This window comes from Myotis yumanensis, unplaced genomic scaffold, assembly GCF_028538775.1.
Source record: "Myotis yumanensis isolate MYYU_CA2020_CCGP unplaced genomic scaffold, mMyoYum1.0.hap1 SCAF_6, whole genome shotgun sequence".
NCBI lineage: Eukaryota > Metazoa > Chordata > Mammalia > Chiroptera > Vespertilionidae > Myotis > Myotis yumanensis.
Genome location: NW_027223757.1, coordinates 56,347,967 through 56,372,273, shown reverse-complemented (window position 1 = coordinate 56,372,273; position 24,307 = coordinate 56,347,967). Strand labels below are relative to the sequence as shown.

Genomic DNA, 24,307 nt, shown 5'->3' with positions numbered 1-24,307 from the left:
TTGACAATCACCAATTAAACGTGCAGCGTTACTCTGTTGGAGATCAGCTAGACTGCTGGAAAGAACGGATGTGAGTGCTCTGCCTTATCACCCAAATCTTCTGCTATCAGACAGAATAGTGTCTCCCATCTGTGTTCTCAGAGCATTAATTCCATTAAATGCCCCTAAAAAAAGCCTTTGTAGTATCCAATACAACTGGGAAATAATATTAACTATATTCTTTAACTAGCAAGGGTCACAATGCTCCTTACACACATATGAAAGGCACTGAAAAGTCCTGCAAGTTAAAAAAATATTAAAAAAATCTTAGTTTAACTAAAGTTATTTTAAATGGCAACAGTACCTGGTGATTAAGTACAGGGGATTCTGGGGCCAGGCTTTGTACCTTATGCTCCTCCGTTTACTAGTTGTGAGAGCACGGGCAAGTTCATCTCTCTGGTTCAGTTTCCGCACAAGTGAAATGGGAATAATAATATACCTTCCTCATGGTATTTTTTCATGACAACGAGCTCATCATTGAGAACAGTGCCATGATAACAGAAAGCACTGAATATACATTAGCCTTTAAAATCTGCATTATTAATACATAATTATTAAATACTATTTTCTATAACAACTACATATCCTAAGGCAGAAGTCGCCAACCCCTTTCTGACCTCACGGACCACCAGTAGTCACCGGATCACCGGTTGGCGACCGCTCTCCTAAGGGACCTGTGTTCCATGGAATAAGGAAATGCTAGTAAGAAAAATAATATCCTTCATACCTGAAGAGAAGTCAGCATCTTGTGTAGCACAACAAGCATAGCATAGAAATCAGTTAGTCTCCAATATCAACTTACCCTTCTGGGGTCTATTTTCTTATCTATAAAATTAAGGTAATTAGACTAATTGGTCTTTCCTGCTACAGTAATAGTCTAGGATTCCAAGGAAAAGGCCTAGTAATTAAAACCCGCAGCCCTGCCCAATCCTGGATCCAACCCAGTTGCTCTTAAGGCTCTATGCCATTCGGATTTAAAGTTGCTATTACCGGTTAAGAAGTGGGTCTGCCATCCAGCAAAATGGATATGGAAATGGCCTTCTGCCACCTCGCCCTGGAGTTCTGAAGCACTCGGAGCGGAAGCAAGCTGGCAGCAGTCATGAGGGCCACAGGCTGCTACCTGCCCCGTTCCCGGACCTTCAATCCCGCCGCCTGGGTTTCTGGCATTGAAGCTTGGGCACCATCCCTATTTCCGTACTGTGGTCTCCAGTGCCTAGAGGGAGCCCAGTCCTGTGTACTAGTCACTCTGCTTATCTTGATTCCTGCCAGCTCTTTCCAAAGGCTGAGCTCTTCTCCCAGTCTTTCTCATCTGAACAAAGCCCCAGGCTGGAATTACAGTGCAGATACCCACCTGTGCTCAACCTTGCCCACATTTCTCCAATCTGAATTACCTGTGGAGTCCACCCTGTCTCATCAGGAAAGGGCTCTGCGTCTGCCCCGGAGTGTGTACATTTCACACTAGCTCCGTCTTTTGGAGATCTCTAGAATGTCAAATGGCCGTGCCGATTTGCGCTCTATTTGCGTATCCTCCCACCATAGCCAGTCAGCCCATGTGCTTTCTCTGTCCAAGCACTGTTCTAAGTTCTGTTGACACAATATTGAACACAAGCAGACATTCTCCCTCTTTACAGTTAACACACATTTCAGTAGAGGAAAAAGGACAAATAAATGAACAAGATAAGGTTATAGAATATGCTGATAGGGAGAGAGGAAATGAGGAGTGTCAGGCTAGGCCCCTTAGGGGAGGGGGCACCTGAGCTGAGACTGAAAGAAGGTCCAGACCTGAAATCTGGTCCAGAACACCTCCTGGTAGCAAAGAAAACCTCCAACACACAGACTCTACGGCCAGATCCAGCTTGTGCTAGGGAGCAGGAAATAAGGCCAGTGTGGCTGGAACAGAGTGAGAGGGAGAGAGCAGGACATGAGGCCAAAGGGCAAGGCAGGGCCACATGTTGCGGGCTTTGTTGGCCAGGTGCAGATGTTTGGATTTTATTCTCATTGCAATAAAAGTCATGGAAGAATTTTAACAGAGTGTGACACGGTAAGTCCATCCTTCTTCCTGGGGCTGCAACAACAACTCTAGTTTGTGCCTAGCAATACATCAGTGATTATCCACCAAATGCTAGAGTCTCTTCGCTCACAATCACAACAGGCATGTTCAGGTATGTAACCCAGTGCAAGTTAAAATGATAACAAATCCACCCAAAGATATCCCTATTGGCTTGAGAGAAATGTTATACTGTAATTTAAGAAGTTACACTTTCTTATATGTTAATAGCTCTAATCCTATCTAATAAAGAGGTAATATGCAAATTGACCATCACTTCAACACACAAGATGGCCACCCCCATGTGGACACAAGATGGCCTGCAGGGGAGGGCAGTTGTGGGCAATCAGGCCTGCAGGGGAGGGCAGTTGGGGGGAACCAGCCCTGCAGGGGAGGGCAGTTGTGGGTGATCGGGCCTGCAGGGGAGGACAGTTGGGGGGGGACCAGGCCTGTAGGGGAGGGAAGTTGGGAGGGACCAGGTCTGCAGGGTAGGGCAGATGGGGGCAACCGGGCTGGCAGGGGAGCAGTTAGGCATCAATCAGGCTGGCAGGGGAGTGGTTAGGGGGTGATCAGGCTGGCAGGCAGAAGCGGTTAGGGGCAATCATGCAGGCAGGCAGGCGAGCGGTTGGAAGCCAGCAGTCCTGGATTGTGAGAGGGATGTCCGACTGCCCTCAAGGGGTCCCAGATTGGAGAGGGTGCAGGCTGGGCTGAGGGACACCTGCCCCCCCTGCCGTGCACGAATTTCCTGCACTGAGCCTCTAGTTAATAAGATAAACCTCTCCTTTTGGGATTTGGCAGTGATAAGGCTCAAGTGGGAGTGCCACTTGAACCCTCAGAAATGGAAAATCACATTTTTACAAAAAAAGAAAGAAAAAAGCAGCATTGCTCACAGTAACTGACTCGGCCTGGAATACAAGAGAACTGGAAATGTAAAGATGGTATCTTTAACAAATGTCACTCTGCTATTCTACAGCTCTTGCCACTACAGCACTTTAAAGAACTGCATTAAAGTAGCTCCCAATTGAAAAAGTAAATCCCAAGTACAGGCAGAATTAGCAGCCCCGTTCCTTGCTCTTATAGTAAATGATTAAGGGGGTGTTACAAAGATGAAGCAGGGCCTCTCTTTCTAATCCTGACAGACATCCTCCCCTTTTCACTAATCCTCTATTTTGGAGTGAAGGCCCGCACAGGGAAGTCGATTCCTGGTAAAGCCATAATAAGAATGCGTCTTTCCAGGGCCAGAAGCAGGGGGAAATCTCTTTAGCAGACACTGTTCAGGAACTTGTGACAAGTTTCTCTGTACCTTTGAAATCGGGCAAGTGTTTGTGCTCCTGGCAATAATATTCAGCAAACGGACTGAGACCAGAGGAAGTACAATCACTAATAGAGAGGGTCACTTAGCAATTAACATGCTGACAGCTCTAAAAGCTCCCGAGATTAGAGGTGAGAGGAGAGAACACTAATGTCACCAAGAGCAGGGCAGGCTTTCCTGCCCCTGTGTTTACATGAGCCCGAGCTGAGATCCTCAAAGGCAGCAAGGCCGCCTGCCTCGTCTCATGGAGAAGAAATACAGACGGGGCCTCCTCTCAAATCCCTCACACCCGGTTTAGATTCCTCTTTCACCTTTCATTTCTAAGACTTGCGTTGAGGCAACTTTGTAATATAATTATTCTCAATTTATATCACACACAGATGATGGTTCTGTCTTTCCCAATATTCTGTGTAAAATCCTTCAAGTCAGAGTCATCTCTCTGGCTCCCCACTCACCCATCAAATAAAAATTTCACACCATACATGAAGGAACAAATAAAAAATAATTGCCTTCCAGCCTCACTCCCCAAAGGTAACCATTGTTAAGTTTCTTACCTCCCTTCAAAAAAGTCTGTGGGCATATATAAACTTTTGTGTTATCCAGTGTTCAATCTCAAGAGCAAAACTTAGAAGAAAGAAAGATTGATATAATTTTAAATCATTTCTGGTTCAGGGCAGCATGCTAATAAATAATTACAAATTACTACAGAATAAAGGATGATGTGGATATTCCAAGACAGACACAACTGGCCTCCATCTACCACTGACACATCCTCCACCTCCCAAGACTTGGGCGAGCACTGCATTCAGGTGGTAGATGCAGTTACCTGGGCATTTGCCAGGGGACTCCAGCTCTGTCTCTAACATGCTGTGTGGTCCCTGGCCAGTTCACTCCATCTCTCTGCATCTCAGTTTCCTCTCCTACAAAATAAGGTGTTTTCTAAGGTCCCTTGAGTCCGGTATCAAAGTTGATAATAGAGTAATGAATGATAAATACAAACAGGTACACCATGGCCAAAGTCTGAAATTTGTATCAGGAAGAAAATCACAGAGATAATCAATATAATAAATTACCAGGAGAATGTGGATACAAATTAGATTGCAGTAATTATGTTTTTTTAATCAATTTTTTGAGCTATAATTCAGAGAAGAATTCATGTCTTATTTTAACAGAGATGCACCAAGCAACACACATTGATCCTGAAGTTATTTTTAGATACACCTGCAACCCTTCAGAAGTAGAATTGACATACATTGACTCATTTCTCACCTGGGCCTGTGGCCTTCTCACCAGGCTCAGAAGGTTTGTGAATATTTTTCCATTGTCAAGACTCATTGATATGTTCAATTACACTCAGTAACTATTGGGTCACAACTTCAATGACTAACATCTTCATTCTCATTTGCCACCACAGTGACAATTAGCTGCCTACCAGGGAGGGAGTCCTCTTGCTGGTTGGTCCATATTTGCTGTCCTGTTTGTCCTGTTCTGACCTTGTCCTTTACCTGGAGCATAGATAGATACCCAGGAGAGTGGGAAAGTGATGATGGTGGGACCAGGGAGAGAGGGAACAGGTGCTGAGAGTGGGAAGGACCTTATCACTGTTAAGCATCCACTTGGCAATTTGACTGCAAGCTGAAGATCCTTGTTCCCGGGCAAATCTGGGAAAAAGGAAGTGGCATTCACAAGTGTCTCTGTCAAATGTTCTTGCCTTTTCTCTCAGAGGCAGGAAAGATTAAGGGAACAAACCCTGGAGTTAGAGAGAGATGGATTCCATCACTACTGAACAACTGCCTAGAGAATTCTGAGCCTCCATTTTTTCATCTGTTTAAAAAGAGACAGGCAAGGCAGTACATGCATTATGCTTATTATTAGTATGATGTGAAAATGTGGGTTTCCGTGGACTACCTCCTGTGAAAGACAGGCTCCTTAGAAAGCCATTACAAGTAAAACTGAGAAATCACACCCTGGTAGGAACAATCCCTTACCTGAAAGGAATTCATACAGCGAAGGGACGGAGGCAGCGTGGCATTATTCCTTGATAATATCAGCAGCAGCTCCAAGCAGGTTGCAGAGGGCAGGGTCAGAGAGTGCACGCTGATGTCACTTTCCCAGGAGCTGACAAGCCTGAAAGACATTGGTGTGTGCAAGGTCATAATTGCACCTGGTCATAATTATTTCAAGAATCTAATGGAGAAGAAGAAAACTTCCAGTTGTGGGAGGAAAAACAATGTACAAAAAAATAGAAAGAAAATAGTTACACTATAAATTCACAGATTAAATGTCCAAGACATCTTACAGGATTTGGGGTATAAAACAAATGGCTTAGGCCTTTTTTTCAGGTCAACATTTTATACTCAAAGAGCCAAGAAATGCAGTCTTACTTGTGAGGGACCAATCTGGGGTTGGGGAGAACAATAGCGAATACACCGAATGCTTCCAATGTTCTATACTCCGAGCTGCATGTGTACCTTGGTCAACCCTCAGATCCATGTGAAATGGACCTATTGTTATCCCCATTCCAAACATGTGGCAATTGTTACTGAGCTGGATATGCCCTTTGGAACATTTAGTTCAGTGATTTTCAGACCAGCCCTCATTCATAACACCAATAAAAGCAAAGCTGGTGTTAGAAGGGTAGGGATGGCAGGAGGCGCTCATCTTCCAGCGTGGCCTGTGAAGCAGCTCTATTTGAAAATCCTTTCATTTGAGAGATGAGGAAACTGAGGGCTAGAAAAGCAAAGAGACTTGTTTGAGATGAGGCGGATGTTTAGGAAATTATACGAGTCTGATCCTGGTTTCCTGACTTTCCATCTGGTGCTTAAAGAAAAGGGGAAAATCAGGAAATCGTTATGAGAAAGTGTAATAAGAGTAGCATGAGTCTTATGCTATCACTCTTCTATTTACAGTACTTGAGTATTTCCTGTTTTTGCCCCCACCAAAGTGTCTCTTAACATTGTCCTGAATTTGAGGTGTGTGTGTGTGTGTGTGTGTGTGTGTGTTTGCCTTTCTATAAACTTCTCTCTTAACGGTGACTTTTAATCAAGTCAGTGGTGAATTCCGCAACTTCAGGGAGCAGCAGTGGTTGAGAACATAATAGAGTTGAACACTTTGTATGACAAGCCATAGCAGATCATTTAGCTGTGTGCATCAGGTTACTCATTACGCTGCTACATTTCTGATGTGGGGTGCGGAGTCAACTCCTTCCTAAAGCATTCGCCTTCTAATGCGACTGGAAGAGGACACTGTCTGCTTTCCTAAAAATTGGTCTATTTCAGCAAGTGTGTATTTTTTGTGTCTTTTCAGCGTTTTAAAAATTATTTTATACTGACTGGCTCTGTTATTCTTTCTGTTTTTACTAATTATGTAACATTCTTGACATTTTTTCCAGAATGGAAATAAAAAATCTTGCCACCTTTGGTAAAAGTCATATGTACTACTAGTGCAGTGGCTCCAAGCTCATTCTCCTGGCACCTTCCTTATGCCCTCCACAAACCAGTTACCTTCCCTTCTCTGGCCTGCACTAGGCTACACACCTGTGTTTGGTCACAGTTTTCTGAGCCTGGAAGGCCTGTTTCCCTTATAAGAATTAACTACTTGCTAATCACCATACTTGTATCCATTACAACACGTACCACCACCCTACTTGTGTTCCTATTTGGACTGTGTCTACATCTCTGACTCACATGAGATCAGACATGACTAACTGTAACCTGTGTATTACTCTAACGTGGCAGTCTAATGTGGAAATAAAAATTAGATTAGTATTGTTTTTCCTCAAACACACCCAGGATTTAACCTATTACTGGCTAAAAGAAATAGCCAATGCCAATTTTTCACTTATTCTTGTATATTCAATAAACAATTTAAGTTTTCAGAATTCATACATTTTACCCCAGCACCTACAACAGGGCTCATTAAAGTTATTTTCATTCTTATTTTCTAAAAAGTGCCCTGAAAACGTTTTTGCTTTTTTCTGAATTGGAACTCTTGCAGCCAAGGTCACCTGACACTGCCCTGGATTGTGAATGTGCTTGGGAACTCATAGGTGAACCCTCAAAACCTAACCCGGGCCAGCCATGCTGCATCTTCAGTAGGGGTGTCCCGGGAACACTGCAGCCTGCACAGGGCTGGCTGGAGCTCACAAGTAAGGATCCCACCAGAGCACAGATCATCTTTGAGACATAACACTCTTTCATCATATTTTTACTCCTCCATTGGCAGTATTATATTTATAAGAGAAAAGGGAAATAGTGAATTATACAAATAGATACTTTTATAACAGAGTTATTTTTATGGCTGAAACATGCTCTCCATAATGTATGTTTAAATTTTATAAGTCTTAGGTTTCTTCTGACTATTGTTTACCCTCCGGCTAACATGTTCAGATAATGGGCCAGGCACTTTATTTATAGCCATTGTCTCTAACCCCATAGTAGCCCTGAATGGCAGGCAGTATTCATCCCACCTTAAAGATGAGGAAATCAAAGGTCAGATTGTCCAAAATCACACAATTAGTAGGTGATGGAACCAGGATTCACTCAACTCAGCCCCAGTCTAAAGCTGTGCTCTGTCCACTGAACCACACTGATCGCTGAGGACTCTCTACACATCCTCATCCTCTCCAAGCAAAGCATAGGTAACCAAATTTGCCATTTCCTCTGTAAGTTAACTTAAGAGTTTTTTTCGCTTCTCTGTAAGAAGTAGTTTTATCCTTCTTAAGCACCTACTTTATGATACTGTACATATTCTAAACCTTGAATTAGAAAGGTAGTGAAGATGGACATAGGAAAATACCCATCTGTCATGGTAAGCAAAATAGTTATATGAGAAAAACAGGTTAGAAGGCAATACAATAAACATAAATGGTTATTTCTGTTAGAGGGAGATAATAACCTGATTTATACGTTTTCTTCCTTATGCTTTCTTATTTTCCAAGTATTATTTTTACAATAAGGAACACGTTCACATTATGATGTAGATGTGATTTTTGGCACAGAGAGAGGAATGTTTACATGCTGTTTAAAGGTGTCAATGGGCTGCTAAATGGCTACAGTGTGATTTATCAAAAAGGACACTCAAACAGAAACTAAAACACATCAGCACTGCCTTGCCACTCACCATCAAGTGATCTTTGACAAGCATTCTTGGACAGGCCTACCTGCCTCATAAGATCCTGAAGTCCATATACAACCCACCCAATGTATCAAACCACCTAAATTTATACAAAAGGACACTCATCACACTACTAATAAACCATAGTTACAAAGAAAAGACAAATTACTTAAACATGTTAATTATTCATGTTGCTATGTAATCACAAACTTTAGCCTGGCATGTAAATGCAACATTGGCATTTTAAATTGAAGCCTTAAAGTATTCTGCAATTTAATAATGTTCATCCCTATTGAAGCTCAAAATGGTGAAGAATGTTCTGATCACATAGTTAGTGAGGGATAAAAAAGAAACTCAAGCATGATCTCCATCTAAGTCTCATTCTGTTTTTACCATACTACACACAAGGCAAAAGTCTACTAGATATTTTTGAACTAGTTCTAGCCAATAAAGTTCAAAGAATATGAGCAAACAATGGGGTAAATTTTAGATATCTTAAAACACCCCCTTTTTTGATCATTTGAACAACCTTATTATTTTTGAAATTAGACAACCCAGGTGGATGCAATATAGCTCAGATTTCCAATATTCATCCTTTCCCCACAGCGTATTTTTCATTAGTCCTAAGACTTATTTTTTAATGTTAAAATTTATAAATTTATAATCTGAATCATATAATATATTATTTTAATCACATGACACATTCATATATGTGGACATGAAAAATAAAAACAGCTGCCTTGGAAAGGTAGAGCTATGGGTAACCTGTTCCCAAAATTTCAGCTAATGTTTTCACATTAAAAAAAAATTTAGTTAGAAAGAAATAAAGAAAAGAGAGCAGAAAGGAAAGAGGGAGAAATGGTCTGTCGTACTTAAAAGTCGGTTTAACTTAAAACAGTTGCCAAACTCATTATGTGGAACTTAGGGCACGTACTGATTAAGCCAGAAGTGATATTTGAGACCATCCACCCATGTCTCAAATCGGTACAAATTTCATTAATGATAAAAACAGAGGATTATAATAATCCAGCATTTGGATTATTTCTGATATTTCCTGCAAAGATATCGCAGACTATTAGACCTAAATCAGTAATCTTCCACTATAAGATCAATATGAGAAGTATTGCAAAAGAAATAACAAACTAAACATCAATTGAAACCTATTTCTGTGACTTTAAAGTATTGAGAGAGGAAAAGCTTTCCTGGGAGAACAGGGCTGTCAGCCAGGTGACCTTAGTCCAAGAGACCAAATGCAAGTGGAGGACACACCATCCTTCTTCCTAAACGTCTGCCTTGACAGAATCCCCTAGGGAAGCAACTATGACCTATTTATTTTGAAAGAGGCAACAAGAAGGGGAAAAATTCAGTTCCATCACTTCTAACAAAAATGGTGAAATAATAAATCAACCACCAATCAATATCAAGAAAGGACTTGAGAAAATAGAAAAGCGATACAGTCTTCTAGGAAACACAGAGGTTGTTTAATGTAATAAGTGAAAATAACAAATAGACAAGATATAACAACTCCACCAAAAATTAAAATTATTTCAAATGAGTCCAACATAATTGTATAGAGAAGAGAAAATAATAGAGTAGAGCTAGTTGATTTGGACTCTTCAGTCCTAGAAAGACCTAAGAAAGCAAATAACCTATTAATGATGTTAAAATACAACACTGTTCATACCTGTGGATTTTTAAAATTCAATTTCAAAGCTACCACAATGATAAGCACATCAATTTATGCTCTCCTCTTCGCGACAGCAGCCTGAGGTGATTTCTGAAAATGGTTTGCTATTCACCTGACCCAGAAAACCCCACAAAATTATGCAATCAAGAGGTTCAAATCTTTATGTTCACTTTAAGAACACTTGTGAAACTGCACAGGCCATGTCACTTTACAGAAGTAATGTGTGCCATTCTGTCCTTACAATAGTGGAGTTGGGAGGTATGCCCAGCCAAACAGTGGGGCTGGACAGAGTTGGTGGCCCAGAAAGACTACTGAATTTTTGCTGCATATGTTTGAAAATGCAGAGAGCAATGCTGAACTTAAGGATAGATGTAGATTCTCTGGTCCTTGAGCACATCCAAGTGAACAAAGCTCCCAAGATGCTGCACAGAACTTGGAGAGCTTGCGGGCAGATTACCCGGTAATAAGCTCTTCCTGCCACACTGAGATGATCCTCACTGAAAAAGAGCAGATTATTCCTAAACCAGAAGAGAGGTTGCACAGTAGAAAAATATATCTCAGAAGAAATTTAAAAAACAACAAAAAATGTAATGATTCAGAAGTAAATTCAGCATAAAATCTATATCTATATATATATAAAAGCCTAATATGCAAAGTGTCCCCTCTACAGACCAGGAGTTCTATCGCTTGCTATAACGTGCACTGACCACCAGGGGGTGGCACGGAATGAAGGCAGGCCCCAGCTAGCAGCCAGAAGCCTGGGAAGGGAGGCCCCGGTCGGCAGCCAGCAGCCGCTAGGGACCCTATCCGTGCACGAATTTTGTGCATTGGGCCTCTAGTAAGTAATAATAAAAGTAAAACACTGTACTATTAAAAAACAAAAGAATCTTCAAAAATCACAGGCCAAAGGTAAAACCTCTCTGAAAGAACTCCAATATATTTATAAAAGGAGGACAAACAACAAAAATTTGGTGTTTTGTTTTGTGTTTTTTTTTTAAGAAAGCCTACGGATAGACAATAGTTCAGGAAAGGCCTGGGGAGGGGTAGAGAGTGGGGTGGAGGGGATCAATGGGGGAGAAAAAAGAAAGGGGACCTCTGTAATACTTTCAATAATAAAGATAAATTTTTTTAAAAGGCTTCCAAGTAATGGTTTTTAAACCATTTGAAGGTCATTGGTCTTTATGACAATATAATTAAAATTATGGACTCCCTCTCTACAGAAGCATTCATTTATACAAAGAAAATTTTGCACATAATTTCGAGTGCTTCCTAGACCACCCATTGCTCAAGAGCACTCATGCCCTTATTTTTTACTGGCTTCTTTCACTTAGCATGTTTTCAGGGTAAAAACCATTGCTTTCCAGTTAAATATGTTCTCTAATCTATAATTTTTGATAAAATATTAAAACAATTTCATTTTATGCTTATCATATATCATATTTGTGTTAGCATATTAATACAGGTAAAGTTTTCAGGGAATTTTTAAAGAGAAAGTCTCCTGGCTCAGATTTTTACCACATTCCATGACCAGAGGAAATCAATCAAAAAGGAGGCTGATAAATGTACTTCTAATCTTTTAATCACTTTCCTGAGCCACTGGACATCAACTTATGAGGGCTGAGATGTAATAAATTAGATTCACTCTAATAATATTCTTATAAGTAAGCTTCACACTGAGCATCACTAGACTCCCTATCCCATCAGAGGGGCCAACTCAGCCAGCACTTTCATTAATCAGCACTACCCGCTCTGTCCCAGTTTAAGTCCTCTATCAATGTGGCTATGAAAGTGTTTATGATGCAGAAAGTACAAAGCAAGGGTGTGAGACTTTTTGTTATTTAATTATTTCGTAGGCCTGGTTCAATGAATAAGTTTTCTATTTGTTCAGTTAAAATAGATTGTCAGTGACTGTGTTGACAGGTACAGTAAAACCATGTTGGTCTACAGAGAAGAGATGATCTATTGGAGCATTACCAGTCCATGGCCTCAGGCGGGGGTTAGGGTTAGGTGGTCTGCACCATATCCAACCTTCCCCTTCCCTGCCTTTATAGAACACTGTCATCTCCAGTATTCTTGGCTTCTCTTACACCTCTTCTTAAGTCCCCTTTCAGATTGCCTTCTCTTGGAAATCCATATACCCTTCCTTCATAAGAGGGCAGAGGACAGTGGTACAGCTCAATTCAGATGAATTAGGCCTGGCCAATTTTGGTAGCTGAGATATTAGCAATGAACTACATAACTCTGAGTCACAAGTGGCTCTCTCTGATCCATTAGAAGACAAACCCTAATGACTAAAAATTCTGTCCCTTCATGAGAAGAGACGAGAATCCCAATGCCAAGATCGCTAACCTACTCATGTTCTCTATGCAAGAGTCCTTGATTTTAGGAAATGTCCTCCTGTTTAAGACTTCAGACCTTTCGCAAAGTCACATGTCAGTGCAACTCTGGTAGAGTGAAAGGCCAATGGCCACACTCCTTTCAGGTAATTTTGAAATTAATATATAGATATAGATATAGATATAGATATAGATATAGATATAGATATAGATATATCTATAATTTATTTATTTTTTAGAGAAAGAGGGGAAGGGGAAGAGGGAGGGAGGGAGAGAGAGAGAGAAAGAGAGAGAGAAAGAGAGAAGAAAAGAGAAACAGCAATTTGTTGTTCCACTTATTCGTGCATTCATTTATTGATTTTTGTATGTCTTGTATGTGCCCTGATTGGGGATTGAACCCACAACCTTGGCATATTGGGATGATGCTCTAACCAAATGAGCTATCTAGCCTTGTATATAGAAATTTCATTTCTACCAACTTAAATTCAATTCCCTTGTAATAAAGTTATTAATGTGTACCTTAATAAAATAAACAATAAGATCAATCAGGTCAGGCCTGCAGTCTCCTAAACTTTATATCTATCATTTACCCACGAGCTGGCCCTAAAAAGATCTGAGTATATAGACCAGCCGTGGGCAAACTATGGCCCGCCGGATCCAACCTGTTTGAAATGAATAAAACTAAAAAAAAAAAAAAAAAAAAAAAAGACCGTACCCTTTTATGTAATGATGTTTACTTTGAATTTATATTAGTTCACACAAACACTCCATCCATGCTTTTGTTCCGGCCCTCCGGTCCAGTTTAAGAACCCATTGTGGCCCTCGAGTCAAAAAGTTTGCCCACCCCTGGTATAGACACTGGCAAATATGCTCCAAAGTTTTATTCAAAGATTTTATGGATTAAGAGGCACCCCTTAGAAAAGCATCTTGAATCAAAGAAGGACATACCTGACTAAATTTTTCCAAGGCAAAACCAAATATTGTTAAAAATGAAAGCTTTTGGAACCTAAGAGGAATTTCACTGAAACCTCCAAAGACCATGACCTTTTAAGATTATTAAATATGCAGCTTTTCTTTCCTTCCAACCACACCCTTGAAATGAATTATCTTTGCTATCTGGCTTCCACTCTTCTTCGTTCGTTCATTTTGGAGAGGCTATTGTAAATATTTGGTACCAAGGTATGAAAAAGTCACTTAAAATGTGGTAATCATCCCTGTATAGTATATGAGTGTGAACTGAGGCAGGGGGCATGTGTTAAACATGGTTTATTCAAGAAATCAGTATTCTAGAAAGGTTTTAAAGCTATTTTCAGCAACTAGAGAAAAGCAGCTAAGCATCTGAATTTACCAGTATTAGGAGAACTAGAAAAGCTAATTTGTTCTGCTTTTTTAACAGTAATGCATCATACTGTCAATGTAAAAATACTGTCATTCTCTGAACCAATTCATAGTATAATAAGAAATTTTCTTTTTAAATTTAATGAGTAAAGTTTGCATTTTTTTAGCCTAGGAAATAGGAAGAAAACAAAACAATGTTTCTTGATAATAACCAAAGTATTTCTTGTTCAATTATTGATATAAACATTAAAAACATATAAACTTGCTTTAGTTACTAAACTAAAAGTGTACATTTTTCAGTGAAAGTATCAAAACTGTACTTTTGATACCCGAGTTCATCTTTTATTAACATCCCAAGCATCATCTGCAATTCTGCTTTCTAACTATTTGTAACATTGAGTTTTTAAAAACTAGCAAAAATAAGTTAAAACTCCAAAGTATGTAACCCCTAAAAATCAAAAGCTAAATGATGGTTGTACTAGTAGATCTATTTGACATGAAAAGACAGTCACAATATTTTGACAAATTAAAAAAGAAAATGTAAAATAAAAGACAACACATACAGCTAAAATTAATTTATGGGCAGTTAAATATTCTAATCAGATTTTTCTGAATATAGGGCGGGGCAAAAGTAGGCTTACAGTTGAGAGTATGAAAAACAGAATTTATTCTTATATTGTTACTTATTAATTATCACATTATTTTCCACATGAACAACTGTAAACCTACTTTTGCACCATGCTGTATATGTACATAAAGAAATATAGTGCCAAAATGTTGATAGCAGCTTTCTTTGAAAAACCAAGATTAAAATAATTCAGTTTTGAAGAAACCAAGATGGAGGCATAAGTAAACACCTGAAATTGCTGCCTCGCACAACCACTTCAAAAATACAACTAAAAGACAAAACAGACATCATCCAGAACCACAGGAAGGCTGGCTGAGTGGAAATTCTACAACTAGAAGGAAAGAGAAAAGCACACTGAGACTCAGAGGAGCTGCGGAAGTAAAGTGCAGAGGTACGGAGGCTCGAGCGCGTGCAGAAAGGGGCTGGCAACGGAGGACGCCAGTGTCTTTCGAAATCGGGAGGGAGGCACAAGCTCCCGATGGCCCTGACTCCAGTTCTGGGAGAGTCTCTGGGGACCCAGACTCATACGGGGAGAAACTGTACTGTCTGGCATCAGTCAGAACTCGAGGGCAGCTTTCTCTCAGAGGTGCTTGCAGCGATTACCGGGACACTGAGACCCGGGGCCTCTTAGGGTAGGACTGAGGATCAGCCATAGCTGTTTGCTGGGCCCCTGTTGATTCCCTGAGACCCCGCCCCACCCAAGCTGTGCGCAGAGGCTTTTGCATATGAATGGGCTGGCCCTTTGAGATCTAAAATTACCTAACAAACTGAAGCTGGGTCAGAAAGACCCAGAACATCCAAAAGAAGGCCCAAGGCCCCACCAGCTTGCATTGCTTCACAGCTGGGCCTCATCTGGGCACCTCCAAAACCCAAACAAGGAAGAGGAACCTGCAGATCTCTCCATAGATCCTGCTGGGTAGCCTCAGGCAGAGGCTAAATTAGCACCTCCTTAGAGATCCAAGAGCCTGTGTACCCAGTGGTCAGAGTGGGACCATCCAGATTACAATTCATCTGATCCATAAGGGACACACTCAGGGGGCAGACTCAGTGAGCACCAAAGCCCCACTGAAGCAAGTCTTGCCCCATAAGGGTGTCTTCAGCACAGAAATTCTCCCACTGTAGACACAGCTCATTCTCACAGACAATTGGCCTGGAGGTCAATTCCTCCCAGTGATACCTACAACAATCAAGGCTTAACTACAACAAGACTGTGCACAAAGCCCACAAAGGGGTGCACCAAGAGTGTCCTCCTCAGGTAATTGGGGAGGCTGAACCACTGGGCCCTATAGGACATCTAGCACAGAAAGCCACTCTATCAACACAGGGAAGCAGCCAAAATGCAGAGACAAAGAAACAGATCACAAATGACAGAAATGGGGAAAGCAAACTACTGGATATAGAGTTCAAAACCACGGTTATAAGGTTTTTCAAGAATTTTCTAGAAACCGCCAATAAATTTAGTGAGACCCTCCAGGATATGAAAAAGGACCAACTAGAAATTAAGCATACACTGACTGAAATAAAGAATAATATACAGAGATCCAACAGCAGACAAGAGGATCCCAAGAATAAAGTCAAAGATTTGAAATACGAAGAAGTAAAAAACAACCAACCGGAAAAGCAAAAAGAAAAAAGAATCCGAAAATACGAAGATAGTGTAAGGAGCCTCTGGGACAGCTTCAAGCGTCCCAACATCTGAATTATAGGGGTGCCAGAAGAAGAGAGAGAGCAAGATATTGAAAACCTATTTGAAGAAATAATGACAGAAAACTTCCCCTATCTGGTGAAAGAAATAGACTTACAAGTCCAGGAAGCGCAGAGAACCCCAAACAAAAGGAATCCAAAGAGGACCACACCAAGACACATCATAATTAAAATGCCAAGGGCAAAAGACAAAGAGAAAATCTTAAAAGCAGCAAGAGAAAAAAAGTCAGTTACCTACAAAGGAGTACCCATAGGATTGTCAGCTGATTTCTCAACAGAAACTATGCAGGCCAGAAGGGAGTGTGGCAAGAAATATTCAAAGTGATGAATAGCACGAACCTACAACCAAGATTACTTTATCCAGCAAAGCTATCATTCAGAATTGAAGGTCAGATAAAGAGCTTCACTGATAAGAAAAAGCTAAAGGAATTCATCACCACCAAACCAGTATTATATGAAATGCTGAAAGGTATTCTTTAAGAAGAGGAAGAAGAAGAAAAAGGTAAAGATAAAAATTATGAACAACAAATACATATCTATCAACAAGTGAATCTAAAAATCAAGTGAATAAAAAATCTGATGAACAGAGTAAACTGGTGAATATAATAGAATCAGGGGCATAGAAAGGGAGTGGACTGACATTTCTCGGGGGGAAAAGGGGTGTGGGGAGTGTGGGAAGAGACTGGACAAAAATCGTACACCTATGGATGAGGACAGAGGGGGCGTAAGGGCAGAGGGTGGGGTGGGAACTGGGTGGAGGGGAGCTATGGGAGGAAAAAAGAGGAACAACTGTAATAATCTGAAAAATAAAGATTTATTTAAAAAAAATAATTCAGCTTTATTTTCCCAGAGTGTTTCAAATGTTTGCATTAATATGACCATTTTGGTGATCATATAAATATTTTTATTTTGAAAATATATAAAATGAAACCTATCTCTGAATGTTTTATATATGTATTAACATTGCATCAAGTAAAATTCATTTTTATGCAAGAAATCAAATCATCTTAACAAATTCTTGAAATCTTTAATTTACCTGAAAGTAACCTAATCAGTAGTCTTTTCCCTCAAAAAAAGGTACTTGAGATGGTAGATTTAGCATTCCAGATTTTTATCATTGTGAGCATCACTCAAGTTGTTCTAGATATTAAAATTGTGTTGCCTACAAATTGACAAACTTGGTGGTTGCTATTAACAGGATTCTTTACTTAGGTAACAAAAGATACAAAATAAGTACTATAAATGACTGACTACTTGAGGCAACTTCAGCAGGTATAATACCTATTATTAAGAGATGGCAATGAAACTAGGGAGCCCTCTTCTTCATTTTTATTTTATTTTTTTAAGTTCCTAGAGAAAAGCTTGCATCCAAGGAATGTAAGGCAAAATTATTTCAGGTACTTTCCATGAACTTGGAACAAGGTAAATGGCCATGTTATCTGCCTTAGCACTTTGCCACAACAAAACCAGGGAATCTGGCTTCCGTGGAAAGTCAGTGCCCAGCATACTATCCAACCTAGGATCCGTTCATATTTTCGTACCGCCCAATAAAACCATAATAGCCAATCTGCCTGGTGCTGTGATCCCATTAGGTCTTGCAACCTAAGCAGAGCCAGCTTAAGTCTAATCACACCAAACAGCTGTTCTTACAGTTGGGTTCCTCCAAAATTAAAATGTTCTATTCCTGACAGTGCCTAGCAACTCAACTGTTAAAACAGCTGCTCAAGTTGAAGAGTTAAAACCAAGCGTACACACAGGCTTCCTCCCATTCGCAACTGTTTTGAGATTCTTTCAGAATAGAAGTCCTTAAACTTCAGTTCACTTTGACATTTCCTGACCTGTTTAAATTTTTATGCTGGTATTGCCTCTATCGCTGACCTTCAGCCAATAGTTCTGCCATCATCATCTCTTTTGGTGTTTGCCCTTTGTCTCCTTCATCCTCTAAACCATAATCGCCAGCTGGTGGTTCTGTATTTCCCTCCTTAGAAATATCATCTGTGTGCTTTACACTTATTTCTCTCTCTACTTTCTTGGCAGCATTTTCACTTCCTATGAAACACAGGTGATAACTTAGAAGTCCCCGGACTCCACTAGGTGATACATTATTTTCAATGACTTATGTTAGTACTATTAAGGTTAACTGTTGAAATTAGACTCTTAAAAAAAAAGTGCTCTCTGGCTAACAGTTTTCATTTATAAATGTCTTCAAAATTCTGCACTCACCAAGGTCTCATTCAGATATGTCTGTCCTTTTTTTTTTTTTTCTTACTCTGTAGCACAGAAACTTAGTCATCAGCAATCATATTACCAAAAACGATTAGGTAGTTTTATCTGTCTATCCATCTCTCTACCCAACCTTTCTATCCTTGCATCCATCCATTTATCCACCCACCTTCTCATCTTAAAATTGTTCCCAACTGGAATGGTCACACCCAAGCTAAAATGACTCTGATGAGCTCTTAAAGTCTGAAAAGGATCTTGACCCTGATTATGCAACATTTGCTTTCTCCCTTCATCACGTCCCCACTCCCTAAAATTGTACTGCATTACAGATAATTTAAAATCCTAGCTCCCAGGGTCTAAGAATAGATTTACTGCAGCACCCAGACTCATCAAACCAGAACATACCTACAAAGAAGCTGAACACGTTTCAAGATTACAAAATTTTTCCTGTAGCAGCTCCAGCTCTTCCCCTGGGTTATGTACAGAGTGATTCTGGCACATTAATCTTAGAAACAATCTCGCATGCCCCACTTCTCAGTGAAGGAGGCGGAAATACAGATAGACTTCAACAAGTGCAGATGCCATAAATAAAAAGGTGCTCACTTGTACCAGGCAACACAGTCCTGGGGCAACCTGACTCCTGTGGAGACAGTGGGGTGCTCTGAGAAGACAGGGCTCGGGGGCTGGGAGTTATTTTAATAAGTCACGTCAAACCCTAAATTGCCAGCATAGCAGAGCTAAGAGTTTTTAATTAAAGGAGACTTTGAAATACTGGCTGTGCTGTCGCTATCCCATTACCATAATGTCCATGCTGAAGACACTAGCCCCAAAGTCTCCAAACTTTATTTTTGAGTCAGTTTGCAGAACAGTCTTCAACCTCCCCGCTTACAGTATTGTTAGGATCAGTTTTGCTTTACCGGGCTAAACATAGAAAAGTTTTCATTTTTAATAAGAGTTTAGATAAATAACCTTAAACCCCAAAGGGACTCGTTAAAGCAGCCTCATGAAAGTTTTACACTTGCATATGAGTTTGAAAAAAAAGAGAAAAAAATGTCTATCTGGCAGTTTGAGCTCCGGCTGACTTCTCTAGCCTTGGGGAAGTTATTGTTGAAATTCATATGTCTTGCTATTTCAGATGATTTAAAGCAGTCTATTATGATAAATCACCATGAAGTACACCAAACGAAAGACACTGGTCCTACAAAATCTCAATTTTAAATACACAAAATACACACAGCGCACTCATCCGCATGTTTAAATAGCATTAAGGTTCTGACACATTACTCATCTAACCACATTTTATCCTCAAGCCTATGATGCAAAAACATATTTTGTGTGAGGTGATCTATTTTTCCATTTTATTTTTTAGGAGGTCATTCCAACACATTTTGACTCTACCCTGGAGAATTAAAGTCTATGCAGGAGAGTCCCAACAAAATTGGAAACTAAATCAGCTGGAATAACAAAGAACATCAGTGGGCAATGTCAGCATTTTATCACCTCCCTTACCAGACCTGGGAAGATCAAGACTGACACGGTGCATTTAAAAGGTGAGAGGATGATTGAAAACAGAACAGAACATCTCCTATGTTCTAGAGATGGCTTTTTATTTTATTTTTATTCTTTTGTTAATCCTCACCTGAGGATGTTTTCTTTTTCCATTGATTTTTTTTTATAGAGATTGGAAGGGAGGGGAAGAGACAGAGAGAGAGAAATATCAATGTGAGAGAGACACATCCATTGGTGGCCTCCCGTATGTGCCCCCACTGCAGTCCCAGATCAAGCCTGCAACCAAGGTATGTGCCCTTTTCTGGAATACAACTCGGGACCCTTCAGTCCATGGGCGGAGACTCTATCCACTGAGCCAGGGCTAGTGATGGGATTTTAAAAACACTTTGGTACCTAGGACATCACCATGCAATGTGGTAAATGTTTAATAAATATTTACTACATTTTTTTTTTTAAATCAGCTTATAGATTGTTTTCTGCAATTTTTATCCCATCACAAGGCTATCATCATTAGTGTTTCTCAGACCTTAAAATCTGTGACCAGGAATCTTTACCCAACTTTAAGAATTTGTTAGGTTTCATAATAGAACCCCAGGGTAGAAACCGATCTGAGAGGAAGGAAGCCCCTCTTCAATATTCCTATCGTGGGGCTGTATGGTCTTTGCTTGAAAAACTCCAGTAACACAGAGACTCATCACAAAGAAGTTCTTTAAATGGATTGAAATCTATCCTTCAGAACCTGAGGCCTTCAGAAAATATATGACAACATCTAACTCCTTCTGACCAGTCTCTAAGCTAAACATTCCCCACCTCCTAAACATTCCCTTTCCTCATGTTATATAGATGAGTCTTCTTAGCATTCTAGTTTTTCAACTTAGGGACCATGTATTAAAATAGCCCTACCATGATGTTCATCATTTGTGCAGAATGAAAATTGGCGTAATATCTTATATGCTATCGTTCACATATTATCACTTCACTTAGTCTTTATAACATTGTAAAATGGGGTTTCATGATGTTCATTTTGCAGACAAACAAACTGAAGTTCAAAAGGTTAAATGACATGGTCTTACAGAAGAACCAGGACTCCAATCTAGTTCCTTTGACTCCCAAAGGTTTTTCATTACCCTTTTGAACCTCAGTCTTACAGCTGTAAAATGGGGGTAATCGTATTTACCCTTCAGCTTCAACGAATAGCAAATGAGATAATATGTAAAAAAACATGAAAGTCAAGTTTTAATTACTGAGATCATTCATATGTAGATAATCTCTGCTCTTTTAAGTATTTAATTTAAAAATGAGAGAAGTCCAAGTCACAGGTGATATGAATGTTAATGTTCTTTGCTTTTCGAATGCATAGCATGTGAGAATGGAATGATCCAGGAGTATGATGAGACTAAATCCTATAAAGATGAAGGATAGTCACTCTTTTTTTTTGAGTTGTAATTCAATTAAGAAAGTATTTTTCGCCGAAACCGGTTTGGCTCAGTGGATAGAGCGTCTGCCTGCGGACTGAAAGGTCCCAGGTTCGATTCCGATCAAGGGCATGTACCTGGGTTGCGGGCACATCCCCAGTAGATGTGCAGGAGGCAGCTGATCGATGTTTCTCTCTCATCGATGTTTCTAACTCTCTATCTCTCTCCCTTCCTCTCTGTAAAAAATCAATAAAATATATTAAAAAAAAAAAAAAAGAAAGTATTTTTCTAGAAAAAAATTATTTGCTTTTTCCTACACTGAACCTTTAGTATTCTGTCAGGTTTGTAGGTCATTATGCTATGAATTAATAAGTTTTTGTGGATTGGCCTGGAAAACTATTGACACTTATAACGTAAGTCTATGAAAAACAGTCTTCTAGTTCTAAGGACTTGCATTAGAAATAAACTTTTAGAACATGTCCATTTATAATCCAAGTATTTTTTCCTTTTCTATCATGATAAGGCTATTAATAGTTTTCTAAGGAATAAGAGAGTATTTAAAAATAATTACTTTATTCTCATTTTTCAAGGGGAATAAAGTAGTAGTTTATATTCTAGATCTAGTTGAAGAGTGGAGAGTTGGTTTTCAATTGATACTGCCAAGAACACCACATTAAAACCAGGACTTCATTTGATGATTATTTCTTAAAAGGATGAATTGATAAACAAGCAGGCAGAACCTATAATAAATGCCTGTTTCTAAATAAAAATCATTTGGCTCAAATTAAAAAAATTTGGTCAAAAATGGAAAAGATATACAAAAGTAGAGAGAATAGTGCAACGGACACCCACATAACCCCATCATTCAGCTTCAACATGATCAATTCATGGCTAATCTTGCTTCAGCCCTCCAACCCTGGATTTTTTAAAGCAAATTTCACAAACACTATCATATCATCTGTAAATAATCGAATATGTATTCTAAAAGATAGGGACTCATTTAAAAATATTATATCCATAATATTATCATACCTTAAAAACTTTAACAATAACTCTTCATAGGTAGGGTTATATACTTCTATCAGGAGGAATATAATCAACCTGTATCTCTCTTCCTCTCTCTCTTTTTGTGATGTTAGTACCCATAGATGATCATTTCCAAGTTCCATTAGTTCATGATAGGTCAGAAAATGGTGATATCTCTATTCTATAATTTTTTTTTCATTTATCAGCTGCAATCCTTCTATAGAAAGAAACTTCCCCTCATCATCTATTTGGTTACTTTGAGGTATAGTTCAGTGAGGAAGGGCAAAATAAATGCTAGATTCTGCACCCGCCCCCCCCCACCAGCCCCTTATCCTCCAGTTTTCAAAGCAATGAGATGGTTCGCTAACATTTATCAAAGGTAATGACCAATAAAATTGTGTTCTTAAAAGTTTTAGTATCATTATGAACTTGCAGATCTAATATTTGTTGTTTTGTCCTTATTATTAGGTTATTATCCTTATTGAGAAATTGACCCATCTTTCGTGAATGGAGCCTATTCCAGTTGTCTCCTGAGTCATTTGACATGACCCTGAAAATACCATATCTTTCCGTGTATAATAATAATAATAATAATAGCATAATATGCTAATTAGACCAGATGTCCTTCCTGACGACCTTTTAGACAAAGCCGGAGCTGTGAGGGAAGCCAGGGTTCCAGGTGCCTGCTGGCGGCCAGAGGGAAGCCAGTGCCGCAGCAGGGGGAAGGAAGGCCTACTTTTGCATGAATTTCGTGCATCAGGCCTCTACTTTTTTCATAAAATTGTTAGGCTGAAAATCGAGGGGTGTCTTATACATGGAAGTCAGCTGAGGAGGGAGCTTCACAGGTATCTAGCTGCCCAGACCTTGTCAAACAGGCTTCCTCCAATCAGGAGCCTTATTGTTACTGATGCCAGCTGATGCTGTAATTGGAGGTGGAGCTAGAGAGTGTGCAGATGCAACAGGGACCCTGTTCTCTCAGACAACAGTGTTCTGAGCTTTGAACAGAGATGCACAAATAAGGTGATTGCCTTTCCCTGTTGAGGACATTCACCAGTGTTCACATAAGGTCTATATGAATGTATATTGATATCAGGCTTGTGGTAGAACATCTGGGCAGTCACAGTCAGCAGAGATTAGAGGAACACTGACTGATCAACTACATGCCATTTCCTTTCTAGACTTTTTAAACCAGATATTATTAAAGCTTGAGAAATGTCTTAGATATTAAAGGATAAACACATAACACATTGAAACCAAAATTACAAAGCAAAACCAGGTGTTGTCAGGGGATTAATGGCAGGAAAATAAAATCATAACTGAAGTCCCAGAACTAAGCCCAATACTAAAGTGACTGCCACCATACCTGGAAGAATCAGTCAGTAACTGTTAGTGACAAGAGAGTTTACAACACTCTACAAAATGGAATTAGCAAGAAAACAGACTAGAATCCAGCCCTCAAGCACCTAATTTCAAAATGACATATGCATCCTTTATAGATGATTTTGGATAAAAGAAAAAATGTCAAGTCTTCTAGGCAAATACAGAGAAGGCAAGAGCTCCTTTATAGTAATAAATTACAGCAGGCCTCTCCTACTATGCCCCTTATGGCTGAGGAGCCATTGTCATCAGCAGTACATGGTCCCTGAGGTGTTCACCTCTGTTCCAGCATCATTAACCTCTGCCCTCTGTTTATAAATCTCACTTCTCCAGGAGGCTGTCCAGGTAGCGACTTCTTCCTTAGACCAGGAGAGCAATTACTCCTACAGGGCTTAGAGAGTAAATGTTAATGTATTACCTGTAGGACAGTCTGCTACATGACTTGTAATACATTCACTTATCATTTAGACAGATGTATTTCAGCTATGCTTTTGTGCCAAAAGAATGCCAACCTCATCACAGTATAAAAAAGTAAGATTAGAAAACCTCTT

The 24,307-nt window shown here is 39.7% G+C and overlaps 1 protein-coding gene across 3 annotated transcripts in view; it reads right to left on the bottom strand.

The window, feature by feature from the left end:
• UBE3D (ubiquitin protein ligase E3D) overlaps positions 1 to 24,307 on the bottom strand; it is a 134,663-nt gene that overhangs the window by 53,315 nt on the left and 57,041 nt on the right. For all 3 annotated transcript variants that reach the window (XM_070419321.1, XM_070419322.1, XM_070419323.1), the window contains one exon: positions 5,387 to 5,525. In XM_070419321.1, coding sequence (XP_070275422.1) covers positions 5,387 to 5,525 — 139 coding nt within the window. The remainder of the gene's footprint in view (positions 1 to 5,386; positions 5,526 to 24,307) is intronic.